At 44.9% G+C, this 14,929-nt stretch overlaps 1 protein-coding gene across 2 annotated transcripts in view; it reads left to right on the top strand.

Annotated features, from left to right (window-relative positions):
- Positions 1–14,929, top strand: part of PTPRB (protein tyrosine phosphatase receptor type B) — a 136,634-nt gene that overhangs the window by 102,404 nt on the left and 19,301 nt on the right. For both annotated transcript variants that reach the window (XM_030214108.1, XM_030214109.1), the window contains 4 exons: positions 1,791–1,940; positions 7,029–7,272; positions 10,859–10,965; positions 14,191–14,296. In XM_030214108.1, coding sequence (XP_030069968.1) covers positions 1,791–1,940; positions 7,029–7,272; positions 10,859–10,965; positions 14,191–14,296 — 607 coding nt within the window. The remainder of the gene's footprint in view (positions 1–1,790; positions 1,941–7,028; positions 7,273–10,858; positions 10,966–14,190; positions 14,297–14,929) is intronic.

Here is a 14,929-nt window from a genome sequence, read left to right as displayed (position 1 = left end):
ACATGTGTCTGCACTACCAGAGGCCATTTTTCAGCGCAGCTACAAAAAATGCCTTTTTAAAAATTTTGGCCAAAAATAGACGTGCGGCCAAATGAAAATTGCGGTAGAGTCTCACACGGTAATGGTCTACGCATGTAAATGCCACTTTACGCACTTAGCTGCCGTGCATCAGAAAATAAAAAGTATTTTTCAGATGCGTGTAGCGGACATGTGCCAAAATTGAAATTACTGAAAGGGACACGCGGTAACCGGGCGGTAACTCCAATTGGCGCATGTTGGGTGCACATAGGCGTCTATGCGGCTTAGTAAAAGGGCCCCTTACGTGAATTAAAGTGCAACAGTATTCATTAACACAAGTTGGCAAATCTAACCCTTAGTGCCATTTGTCAGGAGCCAGGATCAGTAACTGAGCTTTTATGTTATTGTTCATTTTGGCTTCCCTTTCACCATTATACTTCCCTGTTCATTTACAATATTGCAAAATGGTAAATCTCACTAGAATTATTCACGGCCTCGGTCTCTCATTGAGTCTTCCTCTCATTGTATTACTGTAGTGCGGCTTCTTTGTTAGTCCATTTGACCATTCTGACCTGAGGAAAAGGGCGAGTTAGCTTCCAAAAGCAGGTCTTGAAGTCAAATAAGTTAGGCCATTGTAAAGGTTATCTCCTTACATTTTGTACATTTTAACTTATTAACCAATATTTATGTTCTTTCTTTTGTCGTCTGGACAAACTGTTGCACTGAACACCAGGAACATTAGGATGTACTTTCTGTGCAACTTTGAAGCGAATGACTCATTTGCACCTTACTGGATCTATGGCCTTAGAAGATACAATTTAAGGGTCCCATAAGGAAACTTCCCCTAAGAAATCGTAATAAAGAAAAGACTCATTCCTTCTCTCAATATATTTTAAGACACTGGCAGTGGATGGACCACTGGGGCCAACCAATAGTTTGCCAAAAATACCATCAACAATTATTTATTTATTTATTTATGGTTCATTTATATCCCACATTTTCCCACACATGCAGGCACAATGTGGCTTACAGAAAATTAGGAGGAATTACAAATTATGAAGATACAGAAAAAGTGAAAAAAGGTGAAACAAGGGGAGCATTGACTAACAGTGGAAAACTAAGCAGGGTGGGGAACGTAAAGGGGAATATTAATCAGCAGGGGAACAAGGGGAGCAGGTTGCAAGAAAGAAGTAAGTCTTCAGTAATTTCTTGAAGAGGGTGTGGTCCATTTGCATTTTGAGGTGTCTCGGCAGAGCATTCCACATCTTTGGGCAGCAATAGCGGAAAGACGAGGAAAAAATCTTCTTGTATTTGACGCCCTTTCAGTTTGGGAAATGGAGTTGAAGATATGACCGGGCAGCAGGCACAGAATTCCTGAGTGGAAGATCAATCAAGTTAAGCATGTAGTCCGGGGCAAGCCCATAGATAATTTTATGGGTCAAAGCACAGACTTTAAAGGTGATACGTTCCTGTACAGGTAGCCAGTGAAGGTTGTAGCGCAGAGGCTGCGCATGTGCGAATCGATTCTCACCCAAAATCAGATCTTAGGGATGTGGCTAAAGATTGGTTGGTTTGGCCCCTCCTACCGAAAAGGTATCCGGCTACCCCAGTTAGACACTCCCTGTCTCCTGCTATCAATGTCAGTACTGCTGTTGTAGAGAGAGGGTTTTTTTTTATTATTATTTGACATGCAGGAAAATGCAACTCACTTTTTATTGAATTATGTATCAGATAAAAATGGCATATTAAAATTATTCCTTTTTCTTGTTCAGGTCCTCCTCCGCCTTTGCCTCATATCAGAGTGAACAAAAAAGACACATCGATCAGCAAATCTTCCATCAATTTCAGCTTTAACTGCAGTTGGTTTAGTGACACCAACGGAGCTGTGAAATACTTCACGGTGATTGTGTCTGAAACCGATGGTGAGCTTTCAGGGATTAACAGACTGGAGCATTTTGAAATGGAAAATTATATTTTCTCAGCCCCCAGAGGACTTAGGGGTTCTTTTACAAAGACGCACTGAAAAATGACTTGCCGTATTGTAGGCGCAGGTTTTGGGCGTGCACCGATCCATTTTTTTTCATGACTGTAAAAAAAGCCTTTTTTTTTTGGCAAAAATGGACGTGTGGCAAAATCAAAATTGTCGTGCGTCAGTTCTGGATCTGAGACCTTACCGCCAGCCATTGACCTAGCGGTAAAGACTCACACGGTAACGACCTATGTGCGCCAAATGCCACTTGGCACGCGTCCATTACGCGCGCCCAAAAATAAAAAATATGTTTCAGATGTGCATAGCGGACACGCGCCAAAAATGAAATTACCACAATAGCCACATAGTAGCCGTGCGGTAACTCCATTTCGGCACGTGTTAGGTGCGCATCGACGCTTGCGCGGCTTAGTAAAAGGACCCCTTAGGGAAGCTCGAGTTAATAGTCACACCCAAAAGGAGCAAATGCCTTGTTTCATTGAGTTAAGAGCAAACCAATTCTAAGCAAAACTGGCACATTTATTACCTAAATCCAGCATATAAATGACGACCCAGAAGGGCACCTCTGGACCCATGGTGGTGGGCATTTCTTTAAATGACAGCTGCCTTGGGTGAAAAAAATCCAGATGTTGATAGCAATATCTGGACACTGGCTGCTACTGAACATCTGGAGATGGTGCTCAGTGTTGCGACTATCCAGATAACCAATCTATACACCCTGAAGATGGCTTGTTTTTTGTCCTAAATTATGCAGATACTTATCTGGGTAGCACGCTGAAAATCACCGCTATCTTGATAGATGCTGACTCTTCCCTTGTTCCACCCACAGCCCACCAAGGAAAAGGAAATATTCAGCGGTGCCGTCCGGTTACTGCTGCTCAATATTGGGACCACCGGGACAGGATCTGTCCGGTTAGCATCTCCTACTAACTGGATAAGCTCTTTTGAATATCAGCCCCGCAGCTTTCACTGTTGGTTTTCCCAAAGTGTGTGTAAGGAGCCCAACTTCATGGCATACTTAGAACTGCAAAGATTTCCCCATGAGCTACATAAGTGCATAAGCATCACCATGCTGGGACAGACCAAGGGTCCATCGAGCCCAGCACCCTGTCACCGACAGCGGCCAAAAGAACAAGCAATTTGTCCTGCCCATCCTAGAAATACTGTATTATTCCCTCGTCCATTCAATAACATTCTATGGCTTTTTCCTTCAGGAAGCCATCCAACCCTTTTTTGAAGTCCGTCAAGTTAACTGCCTTAACCACCTTTTCCGGCAGCGAATTCCAGCTAGATCTGCTATTTGTGTGTGTATTTATTTAATGGAATTTTATATAGCCATTCATGCAAGAAATGTACCTATATGTAACCACTTTGGTTGTCAGAGCCAAGAAGTAGGGGTGGACCAAGAAATCTCGACAGCCAAGGTTGATTGAAGTGATTTTATTAGCACCAAATGTGACCCGACACAGGACTGCGTTTCAACGGTCTTACTGTCTGCCTCAGGGGTCAACACTTCTAAGAAGGATCACAATGAATGGGTGCTTAAATGAAACAGATTTGGAAATAATATCGTTATAGTACAATGTAATCGCACCGGACGTTGTAGAAAGCCCGCCAAAAGTTAGGCTTTTTAAATAAAGTCACTTCAATCAACCTTCACTGTCGAGATTTCTTGGTCCACCTCTACTTCTTGGCTTTGACTGCTGATATACACGTAGGGATTTCTTTACCCTGACCTGTTGGTTGCTGTGTTGGACCATTTACACACGGAAATTTAGTCGCCATTTATAGGATCTGGGGGTTAACCCTCTGTTGTTCCAGATACAAAATAAGTACCTGTGTAGAATACATAAACTGCTTTGATTGCAAGCACAGAAAGGTGGTATATCAAATCCCACTCCCTTTGCCCCGTCATGGATATGATATATCACCTTTCTGTGGCGATATATCATATCCATGACGGGGCAAAGGGAGTGGGATTTGATATACCACCTAAGGTGTCCACAGAAAGGCGATATATCGTATCCATGACGGGGCAAAGGGAGTGGGATTTGATATACCACCTTTCTGTGCTTGCAATCAAAGCGGTTTATGTATTCTACACAGGTACTTATTTTGTATCTGGAACAACAGAGGGTTAACTCCCAGAGCTAAATTTCTGTGTGTAAATGGTCCATCAAGTCCAGTGCCCTGCTTCCAACAATGGCTGGTTCAGGTCACAAGTACTTGGCAAAAACCCAAATAGTAGCAACATTTCAAGCTGCCAAACCCAGGGGCAGCAGTGGCTTCCCCCATGCCCATCTCAATAACAAGACTATGGACTTTTCCTCCAGGAACTTGTCCAAACCTTTTTTTTTTTAACCCAGATACGTTAACTGCTGTAACCACATCCACTGGCAACGAGTTTCAGAGCTTAACTCTTTGTTGAGTGAAAAAATATTTCCTCCTATTCATTTTTAAAGTATTCCCATGTGCTGTCCATGCCCGTTCTCCACCCCGCCCAGTTATATCCCATAACACAAAATTAGTGCACCCTACTTGTAAAAATAACAAAAAAAACACAGAGTTTGTGCATTAGCAGTTAACATGTGCATTTTGAATATTAAGGGCCAAACACACTTCAGTAAAAGGGTCCCAAAATGACTTCCCACATGTCTAATTCCTTTATCAGGTTGCTGAACGCTTCATTGCAATCTTTAGCTGACCCTAAATGCCTTCTGAGCAGCAATGGCCAAACACATTGTATTAAGCACAATGCTTTTCAGTGGTTTCTGATAAAGACCCTAAGAATGTTAGCTATTTTTATTCTTTTAAGGAGGAAACAGATGGTACTGAGGAGTGGTTTGATAAACGCAGTACGAAATCTCTGAACTGGAAGACAGCAGTAGGATCTAACAACTCCGAGGTCCTTATTTACTAAGCTTTGGAAAGAGCCTTACGCAGCGATTCTATAAAGTGGCACCTCATAAGTTTATCCACAAAAAAATGTTAAGAAAAAAAATTAACACGTCTGGGACGTAGACAGCAAAGAATAAAAGACCATTCTTCTAGAGGAAAAATTTGAATCTAGCAGGATGGTCTTCTATTCATTGCTCTCTATATTACACAAGTGTATTTTTTTTTCTCACAATTTTTGTGGGCTTTTTTTTGTGAGAAATTCTTCTTTTGTTGATTTGCATTTCATCTCGTTTTAAGTGCCATAAAGGTTGCATGTGGCGTCAATTCTGTACTGGTTAAGGATGTGCCTAAGCTGTTATAGAATATACCAGGGGCGTATCCAGACTTCAGCGGGAGGGGGGTCCAGAGCCCGAGGTGAGGGGGCACATTTTAGCCCCCCCCCCCCAGCGCCGCTGACCCCCCCCCCCCCCGCAGCCACCAACTTTGACGAACCCTGCTGACAACCCTCTCGACCCCCATCCCCACCGCCATCACGGTGGGCTACCCCAATCCCCGCCAGCCGAGGTCCTCTTCTTCCCGCGAAGGCTTTGTTCTGTTTCTGACGTCCTGCACGTTGTACATGCAGGATGTCAGACTCACGTCAGACTCACAGTTCTGTTTCTGTGAGTCTGACGTCCTGCACGTACAATGTGCAAGACGTCAGAAATAGAACGAAGCCTTCGCGGGAAGAAGAGGACCTCGGCTGGCGGGGATTGGGGTCCCACGCCAGCAAAGGTAGCCCACGGCGACGGCGGTGGTAGGGGAGGGTCGGCGGCAGGAGGGGGAGTCAAGAGGTTCAGCGGCAGGGGGGTCCAGGGCCAAATCTACGGGGGCCCAGGCCCCCGTGGCCCCACGTAGCTACGCCACTGGAATATACTTGCACAAGACAAGATCGGCATGGCAAAAGGTAGGTGCAGCCCCTTGTGACAGGTCGATGGCTGGCTGGCATCAGTCAGCACGCCTAAGTGTGCCATGCAATGCGTGCAAATGAATATTCTATAAATTGTATGTGTTGTTTGGCAACATAAGAATATAAAGCATTGCTATACTGGGACAGATCAAAGGCCCATCAAGTCCAATATCCTGTTTCCAGCAGTGGCCAGTCCAGGTCACAAGTACCTGGCAAGATCCCAAAAGAGTAAAACAGATCTTATGCTGCTTATCCAGCCCCCCCCCCCCCCCTTGAAAGCAAAGACAGAAAGATAAGGGGGTGGGCAGCGTGAGTGGGGGGGGGGAGCGGTGCACGGTGGTCCGGTTCTGCCCCTGGCCCAGCTGTGTCTCTCAGCAGCCCTGCCTGAGGACATCTAAACGGAAGTGCCCAGGTGTAGAATTGCCCCAAAATGACAAACATACATAGTAACATAGTAGATGACGACAGAAAAAGACCTGCACGGTCCATCCAGTCTGCCCAACAAGATAACTCATATGTGCTACGTTTTGTGTATACCCTACTTTGATTTGTACCTGTGCTCTTCAGAGCACAGACCGTATAAGTCTATTCTTCCCACCTCTTCTCCTAACGCCCCCCCCCCCCCCCCCGGTACAAATGGGGCAGGTGCAATCCCCAGTTATTCCTGCCCTCTCAGCGCTGTATTCTAAAACCACCCTGGGAGATCAGGTAAGATGCAGAGGGTAGTCGAGAGGATGAGAGGGATGGAGGTCAATTCCAAAAGGACGTTTTTTAAAATCTTTCTGATGTACCTTTCACTGGCTCTGCATATTGTCTTGCTATATCATACATTTAAGCATCGTAGAACTTGCTATTGGTAAACAATGCATACAAAAAAATAACTTACAAAAATGTAGAAAAAGAAAAAAACCCACTCTTTTGCCTTTAAATAATTGGCATATCATTCAAGCCTCTGCTCTAGGGGAAATTTAATCTAGCTTCATTCATGGTCTCAACATACTGTAATTTCGAAGGTACCATTTCTGTATTGTAAGAACGTTACTGTAAATGGGTCGGGTTTCCGTTTAGAATAGATTCAGAGCACGTTTAATAACTTTCTTTGCCCGTGCCCGGTTCATAGAAGGGTCCTGTTCATCGGATTAATGTTTTTTTTCTGTTTCTCATTTCTTGTTTTAGGCAGTGACATGCTGAAGCCAGACCAGCGCCACCCTTTCCCTTCCTACACAGACTATAAGCACAACGACTCCATAAAAATGTACCAGACCAACTACTTTGCCAGCAAGTGCACCGAAACACGGGAGAGCAGTGCTCAGAGCTTTAAAATTCAACTCGGAGCAGAGACAGAGAGCCTCGGGGGCAAGTGTGACCTGCAGCAGCAGAAATTCTGCGATGGGCCCTTGAAGCCCAGAACTGGCTACAGGTGAGATTGGATGCATCCACTCTGCAGCCCCCCAATTACCTCTCCGCTCTCATCTCTCCCTACATTCCTCCCCGTGAACTCCGCTCGCTGGACAAATCTCTCGTCGTCCCCTTCTTCTCCGCTGCTAACTCCAGGCTTCGTTCCTTTTCTCTCGCGGCACCTTATGCCTGGAATCGTCTTCCTATACGTCTAGCTCCATCTCTACCTGTTTTCAAATCCATGCTGAAAACCCACCTACCTTTTCACTGCTGTTTTTGGCTCCTAGTCTCTACTCATTTGCCCTCCCCTTGCTTCTTCTTTCCTTCTCACCCAGTACTTCCCTACTACTACTACTATTTAGCATTTCTATAGCGCTACAAGGCATACGCAGCGCTGCACAAACATAGAAGAAAGTCCCTGCTCAAAGAGCTTACAATCTAATAGACAAAAAATAAAGTAATCAAATCAATTAATGTGTACAGGAAGGCGGAGAGGAGGGTAGGTGGAGGCGAGTGGTTACAAGTGGTTACGAGTCAAAAGCAATGTTAAAGAGGTGGGCTTTCAGTCTAGATTTAAAGGTGGCCAAGGATGGGGCAAGACGTAGGGGCTCAGGAAGTTTATTCCAGGCATAGGGTGCAGCGAGACAGAAGGCGCGAAGTCTAGAGTTGGCAGTAGTGGAGAAGGGAACAGATAAGAAGGATTTATCCATGGAGCGGAGTGCACGGGAAGGGGTGTAGGGAAGGACGAGTGTGGAGAGATACTGGGGATCAGCAGAGAGAGTACATTTATAGGTTAGTAGAAGAAGTTTGAACAGGATGCAAAAACGGATAGGGAGCCGTAACTGTCTTGTCTATCTGTATTATTTAGATTGTAAGCTCTTTTGAGCAGGGACTGTCTCTTTGTGTCAGGTGTTCAGCGCTGCGTGCGTCTGGTAGCGCTATACAAATGCTAATATTAATAATAATGGCAGAGGGCTGTGCTGTTGTTTCATACACCTCAGATTTGTATAGATTAAATCTTGGGTGACTCAAGTCTCTGGTATTTTATGATGAAATTTATAAAAGATGACACCTAATAGGCAGTATGGAAACAGTTAATGTTGCCACAGTACAAATTGGTTATGAATTTATACGTCTCTCCGTATTGTTTAGCACTTTGGATTGTTGTTGGAAGTGCGGACAATCTACAGCTACTCTAGGACACTTATTTTGGAAGTGTCAGCACAGGATTAGCGTTCATGTGTTTCGTCTTTGGAATGCCAAAACCATCTTCCTTGTTTACGACTCTGGATTAAGTGCAGCCCACCCCCAAATGATTTACTGGCTTTGTTCGACAATGAGGAAGAAGTGTATTCTGCAACATTGGCTGTTGACTGATCCTCCGATGCTCTCACATTGGCGGATTTTTAATAATATCAAAAATAAATGGGGTGAAACTGTTCCAATATAGCTGTAGAATTTCTCAAAATCTAGCCACTATACATAGCTATGTATCATTGCAAAAATATGTATTAATCTTCTTGTCATAACATACATACAAATGTATCCTACCAATTAAATATCACTACTCAAACATACTCACTCTCACCACTCGCACATAAGTAATCAACCTTGCATAAAAATATATCAGCAAACAATCAATAAATCTTATAACATCATTTAGGCTTCATCATCTCATTAACGACATTCCTGGTCAAAAAACCAATATGATAATCGCAGCAATCCAACAGACATTGCTTCCATAAAAAGTCCATAAAGCTGTAAAGCTCTATTTTCAAAGCGTTACTGCTTCCTGTATATGTCGATATCTTTGTAAACAGCAGGATAATCCCAATATCGATGATGTTAGCACATGTCTCTCTTTAAAAAGTTGCACCAATTTTCTTCCTTGCTGGAGGATATTTCTAGTCGCCAGTGTCGTATTTAAATTTATTTATTTATTTGTTACATTTGCACCCCACATTTTCCCACCTATTTGCAGGCCCATTGTGGCTTACATAGTACCGTAAAGGCGTTTGTCAATTCGGTTGATAACAAATACAAGGTTATATTGTGGTCAATGAGGTAGGTACGAGTCAAGCGTCATGAGGGTCGAAGGGAATGAGGATTGTACTTGTCCAGTACAATCATTGGATATGCTGTGTTCCTGGGTGTGGAGATTTACGTTGGGTCAGTGGGATAGGCCTTTTTGAAGAGGTGGCTCGTTCTGACCCAGAGCGTGAGTGACGAGAGTGAGTATGTTTGAGTAGTGATATTTAATTGGTAGGATACATTCGTATGTATGTTATGATAAGAAGATTAATAAATATTTTTGCACTGATACATAGCTTTGTATAGTGGCTGGATTTTTAATAACAACACAGGCTGTGTTTGAGTGTCGTGAGGTGCTCGACTTAGACTCCCCTGTTGGATGTTGTTTTACCAACCCTATGGGCCCTGTTTTGGTCCTCTCTTTCTCCAGTTGCTCGTAGCTGGATACTTAGGGGTCTTTTTAGTAAGCTGCAGTGAAAAGGGGCCTGCCTTGGTGTCAGCACATGTTTGTGACACGTGATGAGGCCCCCTCTTACCACAGTGGGTAAAAGGCTGGGTTTTGTTTTAAAGAAATGGCCATGCAGCAAGTGAAGCACTTGCCACGCAGCCATTTCGGGGGGGGGGGGGGGGGAGGACTTAACACCACCCACTGAGGTGGCAGTAAGGGCCCCACACTAACCCGGTCGTAACCAGGCAGTGCCTTACCACTGGGCAAATACCGGTGCTATAAAAATTAAAATATTTTTGTAGCGACAGAAATAACATGACCTGGGGGTGGGAACTAGCGCTGGGCCACTGCGGTAGCCCGGTGCTACTTCCGGTTTAGCGAGCAGTAAGCCCGCTTTGGGCTTACTGCCACTTAGTAGAAGACACCCATAATTCTTAATCCGCTTGGCTTCCTCTTACTGGTGACTTCTGTTGGTACTTCAGACTAGACTCTACACTCACTCACTGTTGACTTAACAAGATTGGGGGTAGGGGATGGGAGGGTTCAATGGGGGGTGGGGGAACTGTTCTGGTTTACTTGTTTTTTGAACTTGTAATTTTGCTGCCACCTTAGTTAAGAAGGTTCAGGTATTTTGTCACCATTAACCTAGGCGACCTTATATGTATTTGACTTTCTTGTTCTATTTTTGAATTAATAAAAATATTGATACCAAATAAAAAAAAGCCAATGAATTGCCCAACTGTATCACATTGCCAGAGTTTTTGAACTTGTCATGTCAGTCGTTTGAATGACACGGTAAACCTGCACAGGAGGGAACATAAACAGCATTAAGGGTCCTTCAAACCTTATATAATCCCTTCAACATGCAAGGAGAGATTCCAAATGTATGAAAAACCCGAATTCATACAGCATAGCCCTCCCTTCTACACACAAGGAGTAATTCAAAAGGTACAAAAAACCTGAATTCATCTGTTTAACTCTCCTTTAGGGATAAAAAGGTAAACCAGTAAACGTTTAACCAAAGAAAAATGTACAAGTGAAATGTATGAAATACCGAGTATTACTAAGTACCAATCTGAACCTCCAAGCAGAGTCTCTTCTGCCTAACAATGTGTCATTGTCTTTGCAGGATCAGTATCCGAGCTTTTACCCAGCTTTTCGGCGATGACCTGAAGGAATTTCAGGAGCCTCTCTTCTCCGACACCTTCTTCTCCATGCCTATCACCACTGAGTCAGGTTAGTGCTTTCTTACGCCACCCACGCTGACTTTACAGTGAGGACGCATTGTCAACGCTAGAACAACATAAAAACATCCTGGTTTTACTGTTTAGGTCAACCATTGGTTCCAAAGATATTGCCTTTATATATAACTTTCTCAAATGTTCCCCTTATGCCTTCACACATTCTCTCTCTCAAATGTGCCACCCCCAGTGCCTTCACCCATGCTGTCTCTCTAAAATGTGTCCCCCTGTGCCTTCATCCATTCCCTCTTTCTTTCTCTCTTTCTTTCTCTCTCTGTTTCTCTCTCTCTCTCTCTCAAATGTGCCCCCCTATGCCATCACCCTTTCTCTCTCTCTCTGTCATTCTCTCAAATGTACCGTGCCTCCCCTCCTTTCCCCTCACCTCGTGCTGTTACACTCTCGATGCCCACCCAGTTGGTCCATCATCCCTCCCTGGCTGCCAACAGCTCTCTCTCCTCTCCCTTCCCCTCCCTTACCTTTTTTCCCCAGTAAATCTTTGCCCTGCAGCAGCAGAGGTATTGAAACGCTGGCTCAGTCCTTCCTTGCTTCTGACCCGTCCCATCCCCTTCTGAAAACAGGAAGTTGTGTCAGAAGGGGGTAGGACAGGTCTGAAGGAAAACCCTGAAGCAGATCACTGCAGGGTGAAGATTTACTGGGAAAAAAAAGTAAGCCAGGAGGGGAGGGGAGCTGCTGGTGGTCCTGGAGGGTAGAGAGAGATGCCAAATAATTATTGATCGCAATTAATTTTTTTAATTGCGGTTGATAGTTGACGCATTACTCACAATTAATGTGCAGCCCTAAAAAAAAAAAAGATAGTGAAATTAGAAAGGGTTCAAAGAGCAACCAAAATGATAAAGGGGATGGAACTCCTCTCATATGAGGAAAAGCTAAAGAGATTAGGACTCTTCAGCTTGGATGAACTTAGATGGAAATACTTTTAAAACAAATAGGAGGAAATATTTTTTTCATTCAATGAATAGTTAAGCTCTGGAACTCTTTGCCGGAAGATTTGGTAACACCGGTTAGCGTATCTGTGTATTAAAAAATTTGGACAAGTTCCTGGAGGAAAAGTCCATAGTCTGCTATTGAGATAGACATGGGGAAGCCACTGCTTGCCCCGGGATTGGTAGCATGGAATTGTACTACTATTTGGGTTTCTGCCAGGTACTTGTGACCTGGATTGGCCACTGTTGGAAGCAGGATACTGGGCTAGATGGACCATTGGTCTGACCCAGTATGACTATTCTTATGTTCAGGGCCATGCCTAGGGTCTCCGGCGCCCCCCCCCCCCATTGGCACCGCGCCGCTCCCCCCGAAAACGATCGCTACACTGCCCACCCTCTTCTCCTCAGATCCTTTTCCTTTTTTTTTTTGTTTAAATTTACCTCTGTCCGGCGGCATAGCGTCAGTGAGAAGGAGGAGGCGCTCCCCCGCCCCGACCTGTCTACTAGTCTTCTTCCCTTCGCTAAGTGTCCCGCCTTCTTCTGACATCATTTCTGACGTCAGAAGAAAGCGGAACACAGCGAAGGGAAGACAAGTAGGCAGGTCGGGGCGGGGGAGCGCCTCCTCCTTCTCACTGACGCTATGCCGCCGGACAGAGGTAAATTTAAACAAAAAAAAAAGGAAAAGGATCTGGGGAGAAGAGGGCGAGGTAAGCATGGTGTGGCGGGGCGTCCCCCAGAGGTTGGCGCCCTCCTGCCATGCTTACCTCGCTTACCGTGTTGGCACGGCCCTGCTTATGTTCATATGGAGTGATGTTTCACAATGAGCTGCGGATTACTGCCATGATATTAATGCAGCAGTAATTTGCATGTTCGATGCTTATAACCTGCTACTGTAATAGTTCTGCAGTAGAGCTGTACCCTAAGTGGGCTCTATCATGAAGCTTTCTGCATCAACCCTAAGTTTGTATCTGAGGCAATGATGGGTTAAGTGACTCGGCCATGATCACAAGAAGCAGCTTTAGGATTTGAACCAGGCTTCCCTGCCCAGCTCTCCACTTTCATCTCTTCCTACAACCCTTCCTGAGAACTCTGTTCTTCAGGTAAGTTACTCTTATCTGTGCCCTTCTCCTCCACCGCCAACTCCAGACTCCATTCCTTTTATCTTGCTACACCAAGCTCTGTCTCTGGCCATCTTCAAATCTAGGCTAAATGCCCACCTTTCAGAGGCTGCTTTTAACTCTTTACCCCTTACTCACCTGTTGAGTACCCACCACTGTTTTAATCATTCCCACAATTATTAACTCCCTAATCTCTTGTTTGACCTTTTTGTATATCTCACATAGATTGTAAGCTCTGTGCAGCAGGGACTGTCTCTTAAGTGTTTTGAGTACAGTGCTGCATATGACTAGTAGCACTATAGAAAAGATACATAGTGCTCTAAGCACTAGGCTTACTCCTCCACAAGAAAAGTACTACTACTACTATTTAACATTTCTAAAGCGCTACTAGGGTTACGCAGCGCTGTACAATTTAACATAGAAAGACAGTCCCTGCTCAAAGAGCTTACAATCTAAAGGACAAATGTACAGTCACACAAGTAAGGGTCGTCAAAATGGGGCAGTCTAGATTTCCTGAAAGGTATAAAGGTTAGGTGCCGAAAGCAGCATTGAAGAGGTGGGCTTTAAGCAAAGACTTGAAGATGGGCAGGGAGGGGGCTTGGCGTAAGGGCTCAGGAAGGTTATTCCAAGCATAGAGTGAGGCGAGGCAGAATGGGCGGAGCCTGGAGTTGGCGGTGGTGGAGAGGGGTACTGAGAGGAGGGATTTGTCCTGTGAGCGGAGGTTACGGGTGGGAACGTAAGGGGAAATGAGGGTAGAGAGGTAGTGTGGGGCAGCAGACTGAGTGCATTTGTAGGTAAGAAGGAGAAGCTTGAACTATAGGCGGTATCTGATCGGAAGCCAGTGAAGTGACCTGAGGAGAGGGGTGATATGATTATATCGGTTCAGGCAGAAATTATGCAAAGCTAAAAATGTAGGTATATTTCTTTCAAAATAATTATTCAGTGTTTTCATGCCATTTTCAAACCACTGCACAGCCTAAGAAAAACCTACTTACTGTGGTAGTTAAGAGTTGAAGGTCTTAACTGTGAAATTAAGAAGCAATTAATTTTCTTTTAACTTATACGTTTGCCAACATTCCCACCTTTACTCTTCAAACTCAAGTGCTCTTTTCCCTGCCACAATGAACTTGATTTCTTTGTTTTCGTTTTTTCTTCCAGAGCCTTTGGTTGGTGTTGTAGAAGGTGTCATTGCTGGGTTATTCCTCCTCTTGATGGTGGCTGCGGTCACGGTTTTATTTATCTGCAGGCAAAAAGTGAGACGAGTGTGAGTGTCATTTCTCGTACAGTATGAGTCACAGACACACAGCTCAGAAACGTCCCGCGCTATTCCCCCATTTGTTTCCTACTAATGCGCAGATGCTCAAACTTCTGACGCTCTTCTGAACAGCACCTGAGAAATACCGCCCAGTCAGCGCTGCAAAAAGCTCCCTAAATGTTCAGCGCTAATAACGTGCAAACATAGGCATGATGTCCAGGCACAATCCTCCCACAGAAGAGGTTTGACAGGTCCGGAGTTTTCTCCCCCAGGAGAAGAGCCTGGATCTGTCAAACCCTGGTGATCTGGCGGATCTCCAGATCCCTTAACCCTCCCCTCAAACACAAGGGCCTGGAGATCCAGTGGACCCCAACCCCCCCCCCCCCCCCAAGCACAAGGGCCTGAAGGTCCAGCGGACCCCCCAGACCCCTCACCCCCCCAAACACAGAGAAACTCCCTTATATGGTAGTTAAGCCCCACCCAATGCATCCCAGGATGCACTGGGCAGGGCAGAGTGCTGCCATTTTTAGGCGGTGCCTGCAGGAGGAGGAAGGGAGTGCTAGTCCCTCTTCCTACTTTAAGGTACAAGGGGGGTTGGGGGGAACCACCGCTAGACCACCAGGGCTGGTCTTTGAGGGGGGA

Source organism: Microcaecilia unicolor, chromosome 9 (genome assembly GCF_901765095.1).
Source record: "Microcaecilia unicolor chromosome 9, aMicUni1.1, whole genome shotgun sequence".
NCBI lineage: Eukaryota > Metazoa > Chordata > Amphibia > Gymnophiona > Siphonopidae > Microcaecilia > Microcaecilia unicolor.
Note: the sequence above shows the minus strand (reverse complement) of the source record. Positions and strands in the feature narration are given on the sequence as shown.